The following is a 21,660-nucleotide window of genomic DNA, read 5'->3' as shown; positions in this document are numbered from 1 at the left end:
AGGGGATTCCAAAACTTTTGCCGCCCTAGGCCGCCTAGTCCTGCCTAATGGGAGAAACGGCCCTGTCTCTATGAACCCTGTGCGTCTTATTCTAACCATGTCACCTACCTCTAGTGATTCTGGTTTGCATTTCGAATCGTGATGCTCCTTGCGACTTTCTTGTGAGCGCAACGAGTTCTCTTTCACGGTCTCCAGAAACCATTCAGCCCCCCTGGCTGTTTCCAGCGATCCAACATTGTCTTTGCACATGGGTGTCCTACCTCATTAAGACAAATGGACTTGAGCCCATACATGCATTTGGAGTCACTCTGTACACCCACACCATTTTGAACAATTCATTTTTCCAGGCTAAACCAATATTTTTTACCAGCTGCACGATGCCCTTGACGACACAGTTGAACCGTTCCACCTCACCATTTCCGGTGGGGTGGTACACAGAGGTGGTTTTGTGCATTATGCCATTCCTATCCTTATACTTTTTGAAGTACGGATATTTTCCTACATTAACAGACTGAGAGGCCTGTGGTTGGTTTGAACAAGGTAGAGAGTCTGCTTCTTCAGGGACCAAACCACAGTAAAGGCTTCCCTCAATGGCACTCCAACGCTGTTCCTGTGGAGTAGCTTTCTACAGATTAAAGCCACTGGCTGATTCGGACCTTTGTCATTTATTTGGTATATGCCTCTATCACATGTTCAGAGAAATCAGTCTGCTCCATAAATTGCTTAGCTTAATCTGGATCTTTCAGAACAGGTGGAGAGCACATTGTTTCTTGGACTCTTGCACTTTTTAAAAAAACCACTTGTATGCTTGTGTTCTGGCCACTTTTACCTCACCTGCACTGAAAAGCGCTGCCCTCACGCGCCAAGCAGACCCTCTGAGGCACTCCTGAGACAGCGGCAACCAGCGCTGAGACAGGATCGTCAAACACACCGCCATCGGGGTTCGTAGGCGAGCCACGCCCCCTGCGAGGCCACGCCCACCCAGGAATCGTATATAAACGCTGATAGCAGCGCAACAAACATCACTTTGTAATCTCCTCTGAGGCGGAAAGCCGGAGGACGGCACTTTTGCTCTTTTTAAAAAAAATCACTTGTATGCTTGTGTTCTGGCCACTTTTAACCTCACCTGCACTGAAAAGCGCTGCCCTCACGCGCCAAGCAGACCCTCTGAGGCACTCCTGAGACAGCGGCAACCAGTGCTGAGACAGGATCGTCAAACACACCGCCATCGCGGTTCGAAGGCGAGCCACGCCCCCTGCGAGGCCACGCCCCCTACATTGCCATAAATGTGTCGGCCACACAAGCGCAGCGGACGAGCGCAGCGGGAGCGCCGTTTGCGCGCCGAAGGCGCGCCTAAGGCAAGCCCGTCTGCGCCCGTCCGCGACCAGCCGGGCCTAGGGCCAAACGCTATGCCTGTCCCCACTGCCACAAAGGTAAGCTACTCGCGGAAAGAGCTACTCAGCCTAAGACCCACTAAAAACAATACTTGTCTTGCACTTCATGACCCTACTGTCCCTTTTTCCAGCTGCAACAAATGCATACCAGGAAATTTAATACTACCGAAATCTCCGGTTTCACCCCCAGTACTTATAATTTCTACCCTCAACTGCAGATCGCTTCCTAAACATGCCTTGCTCATTAATCATCTCATTGTCGACCTCAATCTGGACATACTTCTCCTCACAGAAACGTGGATTACAGAGCATTCCAACGCAGATATAGTTCTTGCCCTACCCCGGGCTTCCTTATCATGTCTCAACCACGCCCTCTAGGTAGAGGAGGTGGATTAGCCATAATCCACAGAGACCACTTCACCTGTCGAATCAAAGACTGTGCGATTCAGGACTCTGAGAGCTGTCTCTTCACGATTCACCTTTCCTCGACTAACTCCCTGTCAGGCCTCCTGGTATATCGGCCGCCTGGCCACTCTGGCCCCTTCACGGCCGCCCTTTTGGAAACGGTTTCCTCCTCGGCACACCTGACATCCAACTTCCTTATAACAGGCGACTTAAACATTCATTTCGAGGATCCTCTTTGCGCAGGAGCAGCCGACCTTATCGGCGAACTAGCGGCCTTTGGTCTGCTCCTTGCTAACTCTGGCCCAACACACACGAAAGGGCATCTTCTCGACCCGGTGTTTTCCAACATCCCCTCCCTCCTTTTTATCAATTCTCAACCTCTCCCATGGACGGACCATTTTCTGGTCACGACCCACCTCCCTGGAGCATTCAAGAAGCCTCAAAAACCCCCTACTTTCACCAGAGACCGAGCGTGGGCCAGACTCTCGGTGGAGGACTGGTCCATAGCCCTGGACGCTTCGACCCCTATCCTCACGGAGGACTCCACTGCCGACTCACAAGTCAGAGATTGGATTGTATCCTCTCTCGACAGTATCATCCCCATAAAAAAAAAATCGGGAGATTAAAAACAGGATAAAGGGCCAGGCCCCCTGGTACACCTCTGACCTCCGTGACCTCCGCAAAAAATGCAAAAAGGCTGAGAGACAGTGGAGAAAGGACTGGCTCCACAGTAACAAAGATAATTACAACAGTACGGTAAGACACTATAAATCGGCTATCAAACTAGCCAAGGCAGGATATTATGACAAAAGAATACAAAATGCCACTAATTCGGCGAAAGAATCCTTCTTGATTGTCAAGGAACTCCTCAATATTCCCTCGGCACCCGCTGATTCCCACGCCCCTCCGGACAGAAGCAACGACGTTGCCTCCTTTTTCGACTCAAAAATTTCGCGGATACTGGACTCTCCCCACCATCACCTCCCATAATTTTGATGATACAGAGGCCTGCACTTACAGCCCACGGCTGTCCTCCTTTAGAGCAGTCTCCCTCAGTGAGGTCATCTCCACGTTAGCCAAAATGAAAAGTGGCTCACCCCTTGATCCGGCCCCGACCAGACTTTTAAAATCTGTGTCTCCCAGCATATCCCCTACCATCAGGGATCTCATTAACATCTCCCTCCTCCAAGGCGCAGTGCCTCCCAACTGGAAAAACGCGGTCGTCAAGGCCTTGCTTAAAAAGCCCCACTTGAACCCGGGCGACATGACCAACTACAGACCTATATCACTCCTTCCCTGTATCAGCAAGTTGGCTGAGAAACTAGTCAGTTCGCAACTCTCCCAATTCCTTGAGACCAACAAAATCCTGCGTCCATCCCAAACAGGCTTTCGGCCCGGCCAGGGCACGGATACAGCCCTCCTCTCAGTCATCGAGGAGTCAAGGTGCATTCTGGATTCAGGAGGATCAGTGGCAGTGATCCTCCTGGACCTCAGTGCCGCCTTTGATACGGTTGATCAACGCGTCCTTTTACATCGCCTGGCCAGGGCAGGAATTGTGGGAACTGCACATGCTTGGATTGACTCCTTTCTATCTGGCCGTTCATTTCAGGTGTGGGACGGCAACTCTCGCTCAGACCCCCTACCACTCACTTGTGGAGTTCCCCAGGGGTCTTCGCTTAGTCCCACCCTGTTTAATGTCTATATGGCCCCTCTGGAAGACGTCGTGACCCCCTACGGGATAAAAATAGTAAACTACGCTGACGACACCCAACTTGTCGTCTCTCTCCCAGCTAGATAAACACCCAGATAACCTGCTGAACTGTCTCCAGGACATTTACACCTGGATGTGCAAATCCTCCCTGAAGCTAAACGGTGCAAAAACCGAGGTTATGCTTCTGGGCAACAAATGGTCCTCCATCCCTCCCTCGGTTTGGCCGGACGCCTTTGGTGAGATACCCACACCAAAGACAGAAATCAAAATGCTAGGTGTCTGGCTGGAACCGACCCTCACCATGAAGACCCAGGCAACCAAGACCGCTGGAACATGTTTTGGCCTTCTGCGGTCAATCCGCAAAATTCTCCCCCTCCTTCCCCCCCTGTCCAGGAAACTCCTGGTTCAAGGGCTCATCTTAGCCCGGATTGACTACAGCAACGCCGTTTACCTCGGCGCCCCGGATTTTACCTTGGCCAAACTCCAACGTGCACAAAATGCTGCGGCAAGGCTCATCATGAACCTTCCTCCCAGAGCCTCTGCCAAACCGGCCCTCAGGGCTCTGCACTGGCTTCCGGTTCGCCAGCGAGTGGAGTTTAAAGCCTTGTGCACCAGCCATAAACTCATCAATGGTGCCGGCCCAGCCGCCCTGAAAGACCTAGTCGCCCCATACAAAGCCCCAAGAACACTGCGTTCTGACGATGAACATCTGGCCATCGTCCCAAAATTTAAAAAGGCTCGGACCGGTGGACATCGCTTCTCGGTCAAAGCCTCTTCAGGTTGGAACGCACTCCCCTGCAATCTGCGTCTGGAACCCTGTCACGCCCTGTTCCGAAAAAAACTAAAAACCTTTTTATTCCCCAAATAGTTCTCCGGCCCTTCCTCCTCCTGGTTCTTACAACTCTATAGCGCGGGGATGCCCTCGGGTCACCAGGCGCTTTATAATTAATAAATAGTCAAAAGCCCTTTGACAGCTCATTGTCCAGTTCGCCTTCTTGGGCATTATTTTGGAAGCAGATTCTCAGAGGTGTCACAATGGTGCTATAATACTGCACAAACCTCCTATAGTACCAAGTCAATTCAAGGAAGGTACGACTTAAAACTGGCTTGTTAGAGCCACCTAGTCCGGAATGCTCTGCATCCGGGGCTGGAAGGGTTGTACCAGGCCTCCACGAACAAATTGGCCCAAGTCCATGCCCTATCTGGCACTTGCTTGCCAGGATAGCGAGGTCTGCAGCTCTAAGCCTGTGGTATTTTTTCCCAGTTGGATCAGGTAATTCTGCTAGGTGGAGCTAAAGCAGAATAGGCTGCACTAAAGAATTACATTCCAGCAAGGGATTTCTTCACCAACCTTTCAAAAGTGGCAGGTACATTTTCCAAACCAAAGGGAATCACAGTGAACTGATTATGACCCATCTGGGTTGAAAATGCATATTTGTTTTTTGCTCCTGGAGACAGGCCTATCTGCCAGTATCCCGATATGAGATCAAAAGTACAAATACTTCGCTGCTCCCAACCTGTCAATCAGTATCTGCCCTAGCAATTGGGTGTGCATTGGTTTTAGTCACAGCACTATGGCCTCTACAGTCTACAAAGAACCTCATCAGGGCTTGGCCTACGTCCCACGAAGTGGGCGTGGCTCAAGTCTTTTCTGAGGGCTTCGAAAATTGTACCTACCGAATTCCTGAAAGCTCGTGATTTTTGCTGCCAGCTGCATGGCAATTGGCCCTCACGTGTGTTTTTACACGAGAGCACGCAATAGGCCACAGGCGTTAAGAGTTACTCCACCTAGTGCATATTCCGTGCCGACACGAGCAGCAGAAGGGCATAGTTCTTCAATTACCAGCTGTCAGGGCCACGGTAATTGAAGACAGATGCTGGGCGCGCGTGCAAGTGGACGGTCTTTTTTGATAAAAGGTTCAGCCAAGGGCGACTTGGCTGATATTTAACAAAGTGAACGAAGACACCTGTGTGCAGCTGACCTCCCCGATTCATGTGAAGGTTAAGGGAAAAGGATAGAGGAGCATTTTGATGCCATTAAGAATCAAATAATGAACATTTTAAAAGGAGCAATTGAAAAAGTGCTGTCTCTGCTTCCGGTAGCGGAGATTAAATGTTATTCGTTCACTTACAGCAGTACCCATTCAAATCTCTGGAACGTGGAGATCCCAGACTCTAGGCACTGTGGACCGCAGGCAGCGTCAGAGGCAACACCACAGCCTGGGCAGAAGTGTTGGTCTATCAGAGTGCTGGGGCACCAGCTGGCCGTGCACTCTGCAGTTGCTCTGGGGGAGGGGCAGTGCCATTAGAGAGCTGTCATTAAGTTTCTCCTAAACTGATACAATACCACTCACTAATTAATCTGTGCATTTACCAATTGGTTTTGGGTCACTTGTAAGTCCTTGTACAGTGTACCATAGGTACCCAGGGAATAAGTGCACTCCAGGGGCTGCAGCATGTATTGTGCCACCCCTGGCTGGCCATCTAAACACACAACTGGCTGGTAACAAAGCTGGGGCAAGGTGGTGTAATCACCCTTTGCTTTAGATAGAGGAGTATGTTTCCATTGTAGGGTTAGATATAGGCATACTATAAGTCACTCCTATAGCAGGCCTAACAATCCTGGAGGCAGAGTGCTTGGAATTATGTGAGGTGGTGCTCTAGCGTGAGCTAAGCCTGTCTACAGCTTTCGGAACCAAGTCCTTTAGCTGTTTCCATGATAATGCTATACCATATACTCTTGCATTATAATCCTCGCGGTTATTGCTCTCTTTGGCATAGCATTATCAAAACATGTCGAGTAAGGTTCCGTACGAATTGGAATACTACCCCCTCGCCAATTCTGGCAACGGGTAGCATTCCACCCTTTTAGAGGGACACGACATGTATGTAACTGAACCCCGGTTAAAGTTAACTCGAGCCTCAGCATCACAAAGTTGATGCTGCCCCCACAGACACTAGTATGACCTCCTGCTGCTGGGAGGCCTGGACAAAGGCTTTCCTGCCTTGGGAGGTGCTAGCACCACCCCAGACAGGATTTTGTGTGTTTAGGTAGGGCAGGCTGAAAGGAATGAGACATGCCTGGGGCACACAAGGTGTCCCTGTGTATACCCCGGTTCAAACCAGTTGCTGGGGCACTCCAGCCACAGCGCGAAACCCGACAACGCTCAGGTCAAACAGCTCAGCACTGAGGGAGCACTGCATCCTGAAAGAAGGCACCAAACTGCTCCTAAGAGAAGGAGCTGTAAGGATAAGGAATTATACTTCTCCCAATAACCCAGTGAAGACTAGTTACACATTTCATACTTAATTGGGTGCAAACTGATGCAATCAGTTCAGGATCTTCCCAGAATGCAGGGCAGAAAAGGAACCTTAGAGCATGGCCTGAAAACCTCTTTAATTACACTCAATCTGAGCTTAGCCTACTCTTTAATGTACACAAGCATTGGGTAGATGAGGAATAGATACAACCCAAGTAGCGCATGAGAAACAGAACTCAATACCTTTCAAAACTTCCATTAAAGCATTCCTTTATTGCTGCAACATCACCAATGTACAGGGCAGTCCTGATGGTAATCATCAAGAAGCTGAATAAGATTCTGCTACAACAGTATTCAATGTAGCTGCAACTTTATTCAATGAAACAGTGCTGTAAGACTTAAAGTTAAGTGCAGTTCATGAATTTAGCATACATTTGTCAAACAAGAGTCAAACGCGTACACTCTTCCCTATTACATGGCCAATTCTCAACTGCTGCTTCTCATACACAAAACCAAATTGTTGGACCATCTTCATACCTAAACAAGGATACATTGCGCAAACTAAAATTTAAATCAAAGTTTTTGAAACTAAAATACCTTTAAAGAAAAAGAAATAATTGTCATTTATGCTTCTACAATTTTCTGAGTCTTTTTTGCAGTGTTACTAGATTTCCTCTCCACAGCTTTAATCACCCCGACAGCAACAGTCTGCTTCAAGTCACGAGCTGCAAAGCGTCCTGAAATGCAAAATACATCACTGTAAAATAGCACTGCTAAATTAGGAATTCTAGCAAACCCCACTACTCCGAAAAGACAAAATACTGTGCTCTTATGCAGAATAGGTAAGACAGCAACTACACCTGCCCCTTAATGGTAGTCACTAAGCATAAATTAAGAATGTTAAAGTACATTTAATATGCAAAATAAGCGCAAAACTGAACAACCAATACCCATTTTCTCGAGTCTAATGGTGGAGCCACTGGGGCAGTACACTGGAATGTTTCAAAAGCTGGCACAGGAGGATACTTTACCATTTGTTTACCTTTAGTTACACATCCTGAAGCCTCAAGTGGAAAAGACAGCAACTCAGATAAACAAGATGCCAAGTTCCAGCTCTGGCTAGGCCTATGCCAGATTGAACGGTGACTGACGTGCAGTACCTTCACATACAAACAAGGGAGTGAACCTTGGTTAAACGCCCTCGGTATACGACATTCAAGCACATTAGAACTGCCATAGGATGAAGCAAGCCTACTACAGTACCTATATTGAAATGCTTGTTAAACCTGCAGAGGACAATTTAATTGTAGAACATAGTTCCACAAACAAGCCAGTTCCATCTTAAAATGGGATCTTCTGCAGAAGAAAGGAGGATCTGTTTCCAACAATTCCCTATGGAGTAGAGAAGGCTTAATGGCGTGTACCAGATGACATGCTACAGATCAGTTACGCCCAACTAAAGCAGACTGGTTAAAGTTAAGAAAACCTATCCTACACATGCCACTACCAGTATGCAGTTTAGTTTGGCCAGCAATTTCATTTAGACCTTCAACTTGCTATTGCTTCTAGTGCATTCCGACATTTAGACTCCATTGTAGTAAGGCAGACTGGAGACTTCACCTGTTCCAGTGACTTCTCCACGACTAGAAATTCCATTAGACAAGCAGAAGATGCAAAAACATTGAAAACTTCCAAAAGGATGGACTGTGCCATACAATTTCCTGCGATGTTACCATGTTGCCAACCAGGACCTCAAATGCCCTGAATAGTTTACTCAGATGTTAAAGTGCTGCATAATGAAAGATTCCACCATTGCCCCCAAAACAACTAAAGCATTGCATAAATAGTGAGCCATACCAACCTAAAGGTGGGTAATCATAGAAACGCTCCACGCAGATGGGTTTATGAGGAACAAGCTTGACCACTGCAGCATCTCCAGACTTCAACTGAACGGGGTGATCCTCAAGTTTCTTACCAGACCGACGGTCAAGCTTCTCCTCAAACTCAGCAAACTTGCAGGTGACATGAGCAGTGTGACAGTCGATAACTGGCGAGTAGCCAGTCTTTATAAATCCTGGGTGGTTCAAAATGATCACCTAAATTATGAAGGCAGAGGTTACTATATCCTGTATAACAAAAAGGTCAAATTAAACAATCAGCAAGATTTGTTTTTGGAACTGGATTCTTATAAATAATCCATCATAGATCAGACTTAAAATTGCAATTGTAGAATCCAAAACAGATACCAATTGTCCCACAGAAGCAATGTCACAAAGTTCCATTTCTTAATCCTAGGCTATGTGTTGTCCCATTTCTTAATCCTAGGCTATGTGTTGTCTCTTGCTCAGGTGAACAGCATACAAAGTGTAATTTAGAACATCAAGGCCTGGCAAACATGATACCCCTCCTTTCTTTGCCCACGTAAACTGCAACCAGCTTAGGGAGGGGGTCACCAGATGTTATGTTACGGAATCTTGTTAGGCGCATGGCTACCCTAGCAACGGGGCGTCCCAGCGCTTGCGGACATGCCTACCACTAATGCGACAGGGTGTATTAGATGGATGCAAACAACCAAGTTTTTATAAGTTTGCTAAATAACAGATGATTTGAGGTGGCTCGAGCTTTTAAGGGGATGGAATTCCAAAGTTTAGGGGCCAAATACCTGAAAGAGCGGCCACCAGCTCTGCTCCTCCGTATCTTAATGATACGTGCTAAGAAAAGGTCTGCTGAGCGAAGTGCGCGCGTAGGGGTGTAAAAGGAGCATAGTCCTTGAAGAGTTTGGGGGCCGGCGCTATACAAGATTTTATGGGTAAGACATAGGGTTTTGAATTGAATGCGTTGCTTTATAGGAAACCAATGTAATCGCCGAAGAAAAGGGGAAGTGTGACAGGTTTTGGGCAGAGCAAATAAAACACGAGCAGCGGCATTTTGCGCTCTTTGCATCCTATTTATTGTAGTCGTGTTGGATCCTAGCATGAGAGAGTTGCAATAGTCCAGGTGAGAAAGGACTGAAACCTGGACTATGAGTTGACGAGTTGGGGGTTCGGAGAACCCCAAGATCGGTCTGAGAGAGTGCAGGCGCCCGTAGCAGATGCCCGCCACTTTTTTGGCATGGGAGTCCAAATTGAGAGTTGTCAAGCATCACTCCTAGATTTTTTACCAGCTCCTTGGGTATGGGAGCTGGTCCCAGCGCAGGAGGCCACCAGTGCTCATCCCATGTCTGTGTGCCATTGCCAATCAGAAGTAGCTCTGTTTTGGAGGAGTTTAATTGAAGGCAGTTGTTCGATAGCCATTTAGAAATGGCCAAAATGTCTTCTTGAAACTTCATTTGGTCTGTCACATTGTTGTTGAAGTTAAAGATAAGTTGTGTATCGTCCGCATATGATATTAATTGTATCTTACGTTCCCGGGCCATCACGGCCAGGGGGCGGACGTACACATTAAACAATGTGGGACTGAGCGCAGACCCCTGAGGCACCCCACATTCAAGGGGGAGCCTACTGGATGATTAGTTTCTAATCAGAATTGAAAGCTCTTACAGAACTAGTTAAGCATATTACTATTGGGATACAATTACAAGAGACTGTCAACCTCCCCTCCACCCACACATTGCATTTTTAACATTACAGCTAGGAATGCCAGCTACCGGGGCAAGCTCCCAGTCCAAGCCACCAGCTAAACAAGATTTACTTTGAAATACGCCCCATTTAGGTCTCCATTTGCTGTAGAGAAAACTACAAAAGAATACCAAGATTAACTGTATAAGAACTCAACCCATGATACTAACCTGTGCACTGAAACTAGATGTTCCAGTTGGTGGGTCAGCTTTAGAGTTACCTACAACATTCCCACGCCTTAGGTTTTTGACGGCAATGTTTTTTACGTTGAAACCTACATTGAATCCCGGTAGAGCCATTTGAAGCGGTTCATGGTGCATCTCAATAGACTTAACTTCAGCCGTAAAATTAGATGGTGCAAATGTAATGGTCATGCCTGGCTTAAGGGTTCCAGTTTCAACTTTCCCAACAGGGACAGTGCCAATTCCTAAGAAACAAAGCACAAGTCATCTTAAAAAAAAAAAATTGTTCTTTACTTGGCATTCACCGGCTATGCTTTGGTGACAAATTATTTAACAGATCCCCAGACTGCTTTAGAACTATGAACCATCATCTTCACAAAAAGTCAAGGATCCAAATTTAAACATGCCATTGTAGATTCCTAGTCTACCCTAGTCGTTCTTAAACTTTCGAAATCTGTTAACTTCCACATAATTGTGTGAACCTGGAGACCCAACTGAATTATAGGACCCTGGCCTAAGCAATTTTGTTGGTGTTCTGTAAAACACACATTTACAGGACCAAGAATTCAAACAAAAAAAAAGAAATTTTAATTCCACCAAAACTAATTTTTTGGTAACACTGGAGATTTTCTACAAGTTCTGCTTGATGTGCTTGCACTACTACCACACATCAATGTGATTAAACAACCCCCTCCCGCGATTCATCACTATAATAGCATCTCTACATCAGGGTCATATTTGATGTACATCCAGATTTTATGGACCAAGAGGCCATTCATCAAATAGATATGCCTCACAGAAGACATGGGGTAGACCGTTCGTTAACATAAGTACCCCTCTACTTCATCCCCCCCTCACTTAGCAGCCACCAAGCATAGGTGATGTCACATCGGTACTTACCTCCTATCTTGTAGACATCCTGCAATGGTAGTCGCAGTGGTTTATTGGATGGGCGGACAGGAGGTAGGAGTGCATCTATGGCTTCGAGGAGTGTGCACCCCTTAGCAGACCCCTCCTTTCGCTTAATCTTCCACTCTTTAAACCAAGGCATCTGAAAGTGAACAAATGAAGAGCCTCAAATGGAACAAAGTAATGCCAAGACAGTAGGTGTCAGTTGCAAAAGCCCACTTTACTATAAATGTCTGCTACGCAAGTCATAAAGGCCAAGAAAAGCCGTGCTTAATATGCACCAAGAGAGCCAGTTGCTGCTTTACCATGAAAGCAGTCTAAAATAGCAATATGCTGCTCACAGAAAAAAGATCTGAGAGAATTAAACTGGTAGACCCACCCTCCAATACGACATAATTAATGCTTACTGCATCTCAGAGAAACTGCTGCTTTCAGACCCTACAGGTCTCCACTGAAGACTGCTGTAAGGAAAATTCTAGCCCTGGCAGAACCAAGATTAGAACTGAATTAGTGTATCCATTTTGGACTGAGTCACTTGGCACACTGCCTTCGGACCCCGCAAACAAGAATATTTTCGGGTCAGATTTCCTACATGGCTGATCAGTTATCAGACAAGACCCACTCCCAAATGCAAACCAGGGCACTGTAGTAAGACCGAGGGGGCCGCAGATGACTGCAGCCCATACTGTAATTCTGATAGCGCTGGTGCACATGTAGTGCCACCTTCAGAGGGCAATCCCTCATTTGCATAAGAGTGACCCAGTGCCAATGAATGACTGACTGCGTCCACACCATATTCTTGACATGGGTGGAGAGACAAGCATGCCTTTGAGGCGGACTGACCATTCTACCCTTGACAGCAGCCCTCTGGAAGGTGATCCCATAGACGCCCTGCAGGAGGGTGCAGTCACTCACTCAAACTGCCTGTAGTGGGTGCTCAGTCACCTCTTTTAAGGGCACTCAAGCAGAAATACTGAGCAGCTACTCCACATTTCATAAAATGTGCTGCCCCCAATGCAGTGCAGGTTCACGGCTGAGCTGGGTCAGTGCATTCATTGTCGCCATTTGCGCACCTATTTAAAATGTGTGCTGTGGTGCCAACACTGTGCCAATCACGAATATGTGCACCTCAGGCGTTCAAGGTAAAAGTGACAGATTTGAACAATCGCAGAATGAGGTTACTACTATTAAGATAAATTATGTCGCTGGACACTGCCCCAGTGAGTAAACGAGCACTTCACCTGTAGGTTATGTAATACTCCTAGTGTTATGAAGACAGTGTAACTAGTTAAGGCACGAGGAGCAGAAAGGCATTTCGGGGGAAATTGGATCATGTCAAAAGAGTAAACTGCCTGGAAAGGTGACCTTCAAGCAAAAGTGGAGTGACCCCATTATAATATAGAAAGCAACGTCTAAAGAAGCAGCCCTTAAGCACCACTGGGGATTAAAGATACAGTAGAAGTAGGGTTATGTGAGCTGTAAGCGATGGCCCAGACCTACAACCACCAACGAAAAAAAATACCCAAAGATACAGTATCAAACAGAATGCAAAACAGCCCAAGACCCAAGGGTGATACGAAAGACTAAAAATGTAACATTTAAATCTGTGCCTCTTTACCTTCTTACTAGGTGATGTGATATTCTCTCCATTCCAACCAGACACCGGAACAAAGGGGATTGCACCAGGATGGTAACCTATTTTCTTCAGGTACATGACTACATTTTTGACGACTTCATCATAGCGCTTCTGGCTGTATGGCGGATCAGTCATATCCATTTTATTCACACAGATAATGAGTTGTTTCACTCCCAGTGTGTAAGCCAGGAGGGCGTGCTCTCTGGTCTGTCCTTTTCTGGAAACCCCAGCTTCAAACTCACCTGTGGCTGCGGAGACCACAAGCACGGCAGCATCAGCCTAGGAGGATAAAAAACATTATGAGTGCTAAGCATGCCTAAAGCGGTCAACGCTGCACAAGAAACCAATCGCATTGAGATGGGGTGTTGCACCACTAGTAAACGCTTTGCAATTGATACATCACTGCGGTGTAGAGTTTACTGCAGCACAACATCAAAAAGGATATATTGTACACAAAAGCAGGGTGGAGTGCATAAACTGGACCACAGCTGTAAGATAGCCTAGTGCAGCATTTCCCGAACGGTGCTGGTGGACCAGGACATTCAGAGCAATAAGATCCATTTAAATTGTGTACATCGGGGCACATTTGTACCTGCTTCAAAGTAAAATGCCAGGCTAGGCAGTCTGACAAATTGCTGTTCATTCTTTTGAGGTGGAATTGGTGTTATTTTGCGGGCTGCAAAGAGGGGGTTAAAGTGGACCATGACAGTCTTGTAGGTGTAAAGGAGCGAAATGGTAGGCTGTATTTTAACAAACTGTAAATGAACTGTACGCATTCAGCAGTTGGAAAAGCAAAAATGTAGCTTTTTTGTAATTCTGAAGTGGGCTGGGAACAGACCGTAATAGGATCAAGACACTACTTGGTGATCCACAAAAGTCATATTTCCAAACATTTGTGCCGGCTATACCAGTAAAAGTGTCTGCAAAGTTAGTGGCGTTTCACTTGAAAATGTCCGTCTAGAGTACAATAAACTACCACAGGATGCTTTAGTTCAAAATAAAAAATAAAAATCCACCCTCATGTTTATTAAAGGAAGGTGCGTAGCGAATGTTTGTCATTCGCTAAAGTGTTCTAAAAAGCTTGGGAAGCAATGGCCTGTTGGTTTAAGAGACCCAGTTATGCTACAACTGGTCTGGGACCCTCCCTTAGCAGTTCAGGGTGGATTGTACCTACTGGAACAGACCAAGACTGAGATGCATAAAGCTGGTCAATCTGGAACGGGGCAAAAAATGATTGACTTAAATACTGTCCGTGTGACTGGCAGTGGATTGGGCATGGCACCCATATTTTTTGTTGTCCTTGAGACCCCCACTTAGTTTACTCAAACTTTAGTTTAGATGCTATTGAAAGGTCCACATTTTACTAAATGGTGCAAAAATCTTGTGAAATTTCATTTTGTAACCAGTGTGTTACAAACTCCCACTCCGTTGCCTGAAGTGCGCTTAAATGCAGAACTAATTTCAAGAGTGATAACAGCTGTTGGAAGCAGAGGGTGGTTAAGAGATACCCACGAGATTTGAAACCAGTTTACCTGGGATGTTCCAGTCAGCATGTTCTTAATGAAGTCACGATGCCCCGGGGCATCAATGATGGTGATAGTGAATTTCTGAGTTTGAAACTTCCACAGGGACACATCAATGGTGATGCCACGCTCCCGTTCAGCCTTCAGTTTATCAAGGATCCAAGCAAATTTAAATGAGCCCTTGCCAATCTGTCGAAAGAAAAAAAAATGCAGCAAATTCCATTCTTAGAGTACCAGCACGCACTTTAAACTATCAAACTACTGCCATGCTACACATTCTATGTAATCATTCCCCGGTGAAGTTCAGCTTAGAACCCCACTCTAAAATGAAGACTGGTACTTCTGTGTAGTCCTGCAGAAATGCATCTTGCAACTCCCGAAGTGTGCCCGACGGCAGCACCTATCCATCACCAAGTATCCACAATAATCTAGTTGCCAGAACCCAGATATCAAAAGCCTAGCCATAGACTGCGGCTGTGACAAACGGAGCCCAGACAAAAGCCTCATCCTTGAGGCTTAAAACACTTATTGGCTAACCAGATTACCATCTGAAAAAGGTAAACAGTGGTTTAAATCTCCTACCTAGGGATGCAATGCACACATCTGTGGTCCCATTATATTGGAGATCCAGAGTGCATATGTGGGTTAGGTTTTTAATCGGACAAATTTAGACTTCATTTGAAGTATCTTGTTTAGGTCCAGCATGCCAGCGAACCTGTCTACTGGGTTTGCCTGCTTATGCTTGATATCAGTACTACCTACGTCCAGGGTTTTAAGTGGGCCGGGTTCAGCCGGTGCTCAGCACCGGTACTTCTTAAGAGCAGGTGCTGACACTGGTCCCTTTCGGGCTCTCATTTTTGGCATCCCCCTCGGAGAAAAAATAAACTACCTCAAATCTGCAACAGTTCTACCCTTCTCTGCCTTTGATGCAACTTCAAGAGACTAGTTATATCATTCATAATTTTAGAACTAAAGCATTTTCATTACACAGCAAAGCAATAGTTGGTGCTTAAAAAATAACTTAAGTCATTAACCGAGCCAATAATCCTGGCTTGTTGTCATGTTATTTGTATGATATATCTGGAAGTAACCACAGAAGCAATAAAATAACTGTCGGGCGGCCGATTTAGTGTTAAAGCCACACCCTCGATTACTTTGGCCACGCCCCTAAGTACTCAACCACCCGTTGTTGTCTCCCTCATGTAAACCCCTACATACATCCTTCCTAAATGAGACTAGGCATACTATGCCGGTTAAAACTCTCCCAATTTATACAAATGCCGACACCTGTTGTAGATAGGCTGCTGCTCAGATATGGGGTTACTGCTAAAATCATAATTTGCAGAACGCAGGTCAAATTGGAAAGCACCCGGCAGGGCCGATAAGCTCCTATTGTGAAGAATGCAACAATTAGCTTTGTAATTAAGGTACCCTTCGCTTAACAACAATTAGAGCACCAAAACGCTCCTCGCTGGCCAATAATATACATAGTTTATTTGAGTTTATGTTTATAGCGCCCCGTGTCACTTGGGCAGATATTAAAGCAAGGGAATAATACTAACTCCTCCGATAATGGGGCGGGAGGGTATAAAGAATGCGCTAACAGAGGTAGGAATGCATTTTCTAAAGCCGTGCAGGTGTTTACGATCTGATTGGACTCAATCCCGCTTTTCGACTGTTCTGCTAGCATAGAGACGTTTAGGGGCTCTTTTTTCAGCAGGGGACGGGGCGCGGATCGAGGGCAAAGGCTACCCAAAGTAGAAATTACATATTCAAGTTTAAGCAGCTTCTAATTAGGTTTAATGGAATCTTTGCAAGTGAATCAAGCTGTATTGCAGAGAGCGGCCCATGCAAGCGAGCCCAGCTCGTACCCTCTAACCAATGAAGCGAGCAATGACCGCTGAAGACGCCGAGACCGGGCCTTAGTCTCAGGACACCTCCGCCATCTATTATAAATACAGGCTTTTTCCTTTTTGGGTGGGGGTTCTCTGCGATATAGCAAGCACCTAGAAGAAATGAAAACGATGCAGTGTATTTTACCCAAAGAAGGAATTTCTCCAACTGATATATATTAACAAAGGCAATTTCTGGCGGGAGACAGCCATAAGAGTTTTTTTGCTAAATGGGTGTATGTATAGAAATCTGCGCCTAAACCTGAACTACAGGCAAGCATGCTAATCGGTCATAGGGCTCAACCGCGTGCATGCAGTTAACAGAACTGCGGTGATTGGCGTTAAGAGTCGGGTACCCCAATCCGCTTTACCTGATTGGCCGCCGCCTCCACCTTCTCCAGTACCCGCGGCTCCAGCCCCCCACACTTGTAGATCATGTGTCCGGTGGTGGTGGACTTGCCGGAATCCACATGGCCAATAATAACCACGTTGAGGTGAGGTTTCGCGGGCGTTTTGTCACCACTCATGTCTGCTGCGCTCTCAATCCGTTCTGCCTTCTCTTCCTCTTCTCGGGATGTCGGGAACTCTGCAGGCTTCCGCGCAGCTTTTATTGCCTCTATTCGGGCTAGGTGTCGCTGCTGTACGCGGCCACGCCCACGAGAAAAAGAGAGCCAATCACGGAGGCTACGCAGAGCACAGCTGAGGAAAATAAACTGTCGAGCACAAGAAATGAACCAATGACAGAGGTCAGTGAAGGAAGGTCGTTGGAGCCCAATATACCGGACCCGACTCCATTGGTTTTTCGGCCTAGCGTCCTTGTTTGATCAGTAGATAGTGTCTCTAATCATGTGAGTTACAAAAGAACACTAATACTTCTCAGCTGCGTGAAACAATTGCCCTTTTAACCCGGAATGGCGTTGTTTTTTGCTTGTGAGTAAAAACCTTTAATAATCTGTATATTGAAAACGCGGTTGTTTTTTTTGGGTTGCTCATGTTGTTAGTGAGGGTGTGTGGTTGTCAGTTTCTTAAACCATGTTTTAATTAGAGTTAGGTCATCTGATACTAAATTAAAGAGGGCTTTGGCTCGCCCGTCAACTAATGTGAAACCGATGTCAAAGAGACCGATATACGCAGAAAAACACAGTTTATGTTATGTTCCCACTGTTTGTTTCTATTTTTTTCTTACCAAGATATGGCTAAGTTCCTTATTGTGGCACTAAGGTTTTTCTCGATATGTTGGGATAGCCTTGATTCATTTTCTTGGTTTACGAATTATTATGTGAGTACTTGGATATATTTTGAACAATAATATCCGTTTTGCATTGAGATGACTTAATATCCAGAGGCAACCACTGAATTGCAGTTGTGTACATGTTCAAACTCTTCTTAGCATGGTGGCAGTACCTTTGGTCTAGAAGACATACCCGCCATCATTTCAAGACTAAACGAGGGTGATATTGCCGAACGATATGAACACCATCCGTGGGACTCAGAAAAGATTTTTATAACTTTGGAGATGTTTTCCTGAGCTCAATGGACAGTGACGTTGTGTGATGTATTGTGAGGAGCGGTAAACTATATCTGTGCCACCTGGGGAATGATGTCACAATCAGTCTTAAAATCCCAGCAAACATTATTGCAGTCTGGAAAACCTATTGTTAATTACTGTTAGAGCTGCAGGGACTGAGTAAAGTGATGTGATTTTTTTATCTACACTTGATGGACCCTTTAAAGCACATTTGGCCTGCTGTACTGGTACTAAATGGTATGACGTCAGGTTGCTCTTCGTTAAGAAAGATTTTTTAAACCACACAGTGCCTATAACCTTGGTTAGCAGTGGATAGAGATTAAAGTACCTCCTTTATGTAGGGCCCATACTCTTTACTTTAATACACATCGGACCAGTGACAATGGACAGAGCTTGATGCAAATAATTTTAAAGACGCTGTAACCCATGGGCTGGAACATTGTGATTTTTTTTCTCCCAAACTAATATTTGCAGCCCCTCAACCAGGCCAGGGCTTACCCTCCTGCCTGCCTATCTAATGAAGAATACACGCTGTAGTAGTTCAAAGTACGTTTATTCTTCCAGTAGTAACAGCCCATCAGGCAGGAGGCAGACAACTTAGTGACCACAGCGTGTGGACTCCTCACCACAATTTTCAACTGACAGGCTTATCAGCTGGTGGTCTAGAACGAACGTCAGCTGATACATCATAACACTGTAGGCATGCGCTATGGTACAGGTGCCCAGGGGATGGGAAAGGGTAGGGGGGAGGGATTAGAGGGAGACCTACCTTACAACACATCTCCTTCCCAAAGGTGGGAAAAGGGAGGGGGAAATCTAAACAGCTGCAAAACAGTTAAGCATAAGACAATAAACACTTTTAAGTACATTTCCTTTTAGATTTGATAACCCTGCAGGCAGTTGTAACCAGTGACCCATTGCTAATAACACTCAAAATCCTTAAACCAACATGGTTTCGCAATTGCACGCCCAGTCCTGGTTGTGTTGATTTCACTGTTGGTCTCATTTACCACTGACTTGTGCAGACTCACTGTGGCATGACTGAGCCTCCCTCATACCTGCATCACTGGTAACTACGCTCTCATCTACGGTTGCCTCAGCAGGTGCCAAATTCACACCTTGGGTCTGGTCATGCACAATGTGGCTGTCTACATCTGAATAAACACCGTAAGTTTCTACGTCAGAATCAAAACTGCACATTTCCCATACTCATATTTCTATGCACACCATCCTCCTCAAGTTCTGGGTACAAGTCTGTCTCACCTTGGTCCAATCGCACACTCTTTCTCTTACTCCTAGAGAGTGCAGAAAAGTGCCAGACCTTACCGTCGCTCAGCAAAGCTGAATTGCACAATATTTTCTTTGCCTCCAAGGGGTGGGTGTAGCGACTCTGCCCTTTCTCTATGAACCCTGTGCGTCTTATTCTAACCATGTCACCTACCTCTAGTGATACTGGTTTGCATTTGTGTTTCGAATCGTGATGCTCCTTGCGACTTTCTTGTGAGCACAACGAGTTCTCTTTCACGGTCTCCAGAAACCATTCAGCCCTCCTGGCTGTTTCCAGCCATCCGGTGTTTTTAGAAGAACAAGGGAACCCCATAAAGCGAACCTGGGGTAGGAACGTACTTTTTAGAAAACAATGGTTCAAGGGTGGCCTAGTAAGGTCCTCAAAAAGAATAATATAGCGAACAATTAATTAGCGCTAGGGAGCTTTGGGAGTAGGTTCATATGAAATAGTTTTTATTTTCTTTCTTTCTTTGTATATACAATTTTCATAACGTTTTTCAGGTGCTCAAATAAGTGGTAGGGTGCAGAACGTGACATGAGTGAACATAGTGAAAAAACGGACTCTCACACAACAACAAGGTTAAAAAACCACATGAATATATACAATGGAGTGGGGGTATTTCCTTGGGTAGGTCGACGTTTCGATCTGTATGAATTTCAGATCATCATCAGGACTGAAGAGCTTCCTGAAATTTAGTATATAAGGATAATTCAATACGTCAGGAGAAAGTTGACTGAATTATTGAGGCGTTTTAGACTGTGTGGAAAACGAGTTAATTTTGAAGGTCCAAGTAGCGCTCAGTCTGGTAGGAATCATAGAGGGTCCTACATGAACTCGTTAATCTAAAAACGTGGTTGTTCTATCAGTCCGAGTAGCGCTCTGCTATTTGGAAGAGGGTCCTACTGGTACTCAGAGTATGACAAGCGGAACTTTTCTAATGGAGTCCGCGTAGAATCTGCAATTATTGTGTAGACAACATAGTTACCACAGCGTGTCGACGCCTCACGACAATTCTCAACTGATAGGCTTATCATCTGGCATTCTAGAAAGCCAGCTGATACGTCATAACGTTGTAGGCACGCACTATGGTACGGGTGCCCAGGAGAGGGAGGAGAGGGAGACCTACGTTACAACCGCCTATCCCTAACGGGTTCTATGTAGGCTGCTGAAAAGCCCAGGGGGAATGTCATTTGAATCTGTCTATGAAGGACAAATGTACTCTGTCCTGCCTAAATAAATTAAAGTATGACTATGGAAATGGTGCTTGCTGTATCACTCCAATACTCTGCACCTTACCAGAGCAATAGATGTTTCTGTTTACCTTTCTGAGTGCATCCTCTATTGCGCTGTGCTTAAATGCCCCTCTCCAAGCACTATGCTGTGTAAACACGGCCTAAACAGAGGACATGCCGGACTGTAATGACTGTATATGCAACCTATCCGCTGGAGGTGTTGTTTGTCCCTCTGCAATGTGAAGGGGAGATGCTTGTCGACATTGTGTTGGCATGTATGTTGACGCATTGTTCAAGTTTACATACAGACTGCATGACAATGTACATTGTGACTGTTTGGGTGGAGCAGACTATTTGATGGGAGACAGTGGACTTTTGGACTACATGACGGATGTGTGGTTGTACACGTACATTTTTGTCTCGCAGTTTCCTGCTATGTCAGATGTGATTGGCCATTTTCTACGCAGAAGCGGACCCAGTTGTGTCCTCTGTTCTGCAGTGTAAGTGTTGCACTTGATCCAGCGCTCCTACTAAAATTCTGTATAAATGGTGTCACCATCTACCACCATACTTACCAATCAATACCAACGGATATTTTTAGACGGATTTGCTATATAACTGGCTATCTCAAAAATAACGTCGCCCACGTATAATCCTAGCAATGCGCATACAATAGACACTCCATTGAGTGTGCGCGCAACCAGGAAGCACCGTTAATAGAATCGCTGCTCTGCACTCAGGATTCGAGCAGCCAAGCAGCGAGACACTCAGACGCCACCGTAGCGAAGCCGAAACGCCAGGATTAACTCCAGGCGACCCCTATAGCAAATCCGTCTGTCTACACAATAATTGCAGATTCTACGCGGACTCCATTAGAAAAGTTCCGCTTGTCATACTCTGAGTACCAGTAGGACCCTCTTCCAAATAGCAGAGCGCTACTCGGACTGATAGAACAACCACGTTTTTAGATTAACGAGTTCATGTAGGACCCTCTATGATTCCTACCAGACTGAGCGCTACTTGGACCATCAAAATTAACTCGTTTTCCACACAGTCTAAAACGCCTCAATAATTCAGTCAACT

At 45.8% G+C, this 21,660-nt stretch overlaps 1 protein-coding gene across 2 annotated transcripts in view; it reads right to left on the bottom strand.

Moving 5' to 3' along the window:
• LOC147724677 (elongation factor 1-alpha-like) overlaps nucleotides 1-17,206 on the bottom strand; it is a 34,862-nt gene extending 17,656 nt beyond the window's left edge. Inside the window, exons 1-7 of one of the 2 annotated variants that reach the window (XM_086966217.1) lie at nucleotides 16,901-17,122; nucleotides 14,647-14,826; nucleotides 13,097-13,393; nucleotides 11,470-11,620; nucleotides 10,558-10,814; nucleotides 8,632-8,866; nucleotides 7,353-7,507 (exon numbers count right to left, since the gene is read on the bottom strand). In XM_086966217.1, coding sequence (XP_086822343.1) covers nucleotides 7,395-7,507; nucleotides 8,632-8,866; nucleotides 10,558-10,814; nucleotides 11,470-11,620; nucleotides 13,097-13,393; nucleotides 14,647-14,826; nucleotides 16,901-17,056 — 1,389 coding nt within the window. In that variant the 5' untranslated portion in view covers nucleotides 17,057-17,122 and the 3' untranslated portion in view covers nucleotides 7,353-7,394. Of the gene's footprint in view, nucleotides 1-6,887; nucleotides 7,508-8,631; nucleotides 8,867-10,557; nucleotides 10,815-11,469; nucleotides 11,621-13,096; nucleotides 13,394-14,646; nucleotides 14,827-16,900 lie in introns of those variants that run through there. The other variant, XM_086966216.1, reaches the window with a different exon arrangement.
• Between the last annotated feature and the right edge of the window lie 4,454 nt (nucleotides 17,207-21,660).

Source organism: Lissotriton vulgaris, chromosome 4_1 (assembly GCF_964263255.1).
Source record: "Lissotriton vulgaris chromosome 4_1, aLisVul1.2, whole genome shotgun sequence".
NCBI lineage: Eukaryota > Metazoa > Chordata > Amphibia > Caudata > Salamandridae > Lissotriton > Lissotriton vulgaris.
Note: the sequence above shows the minus strand (reverse complement) of the source record. Positions and strands in the feature narration are given on the sequence as shown.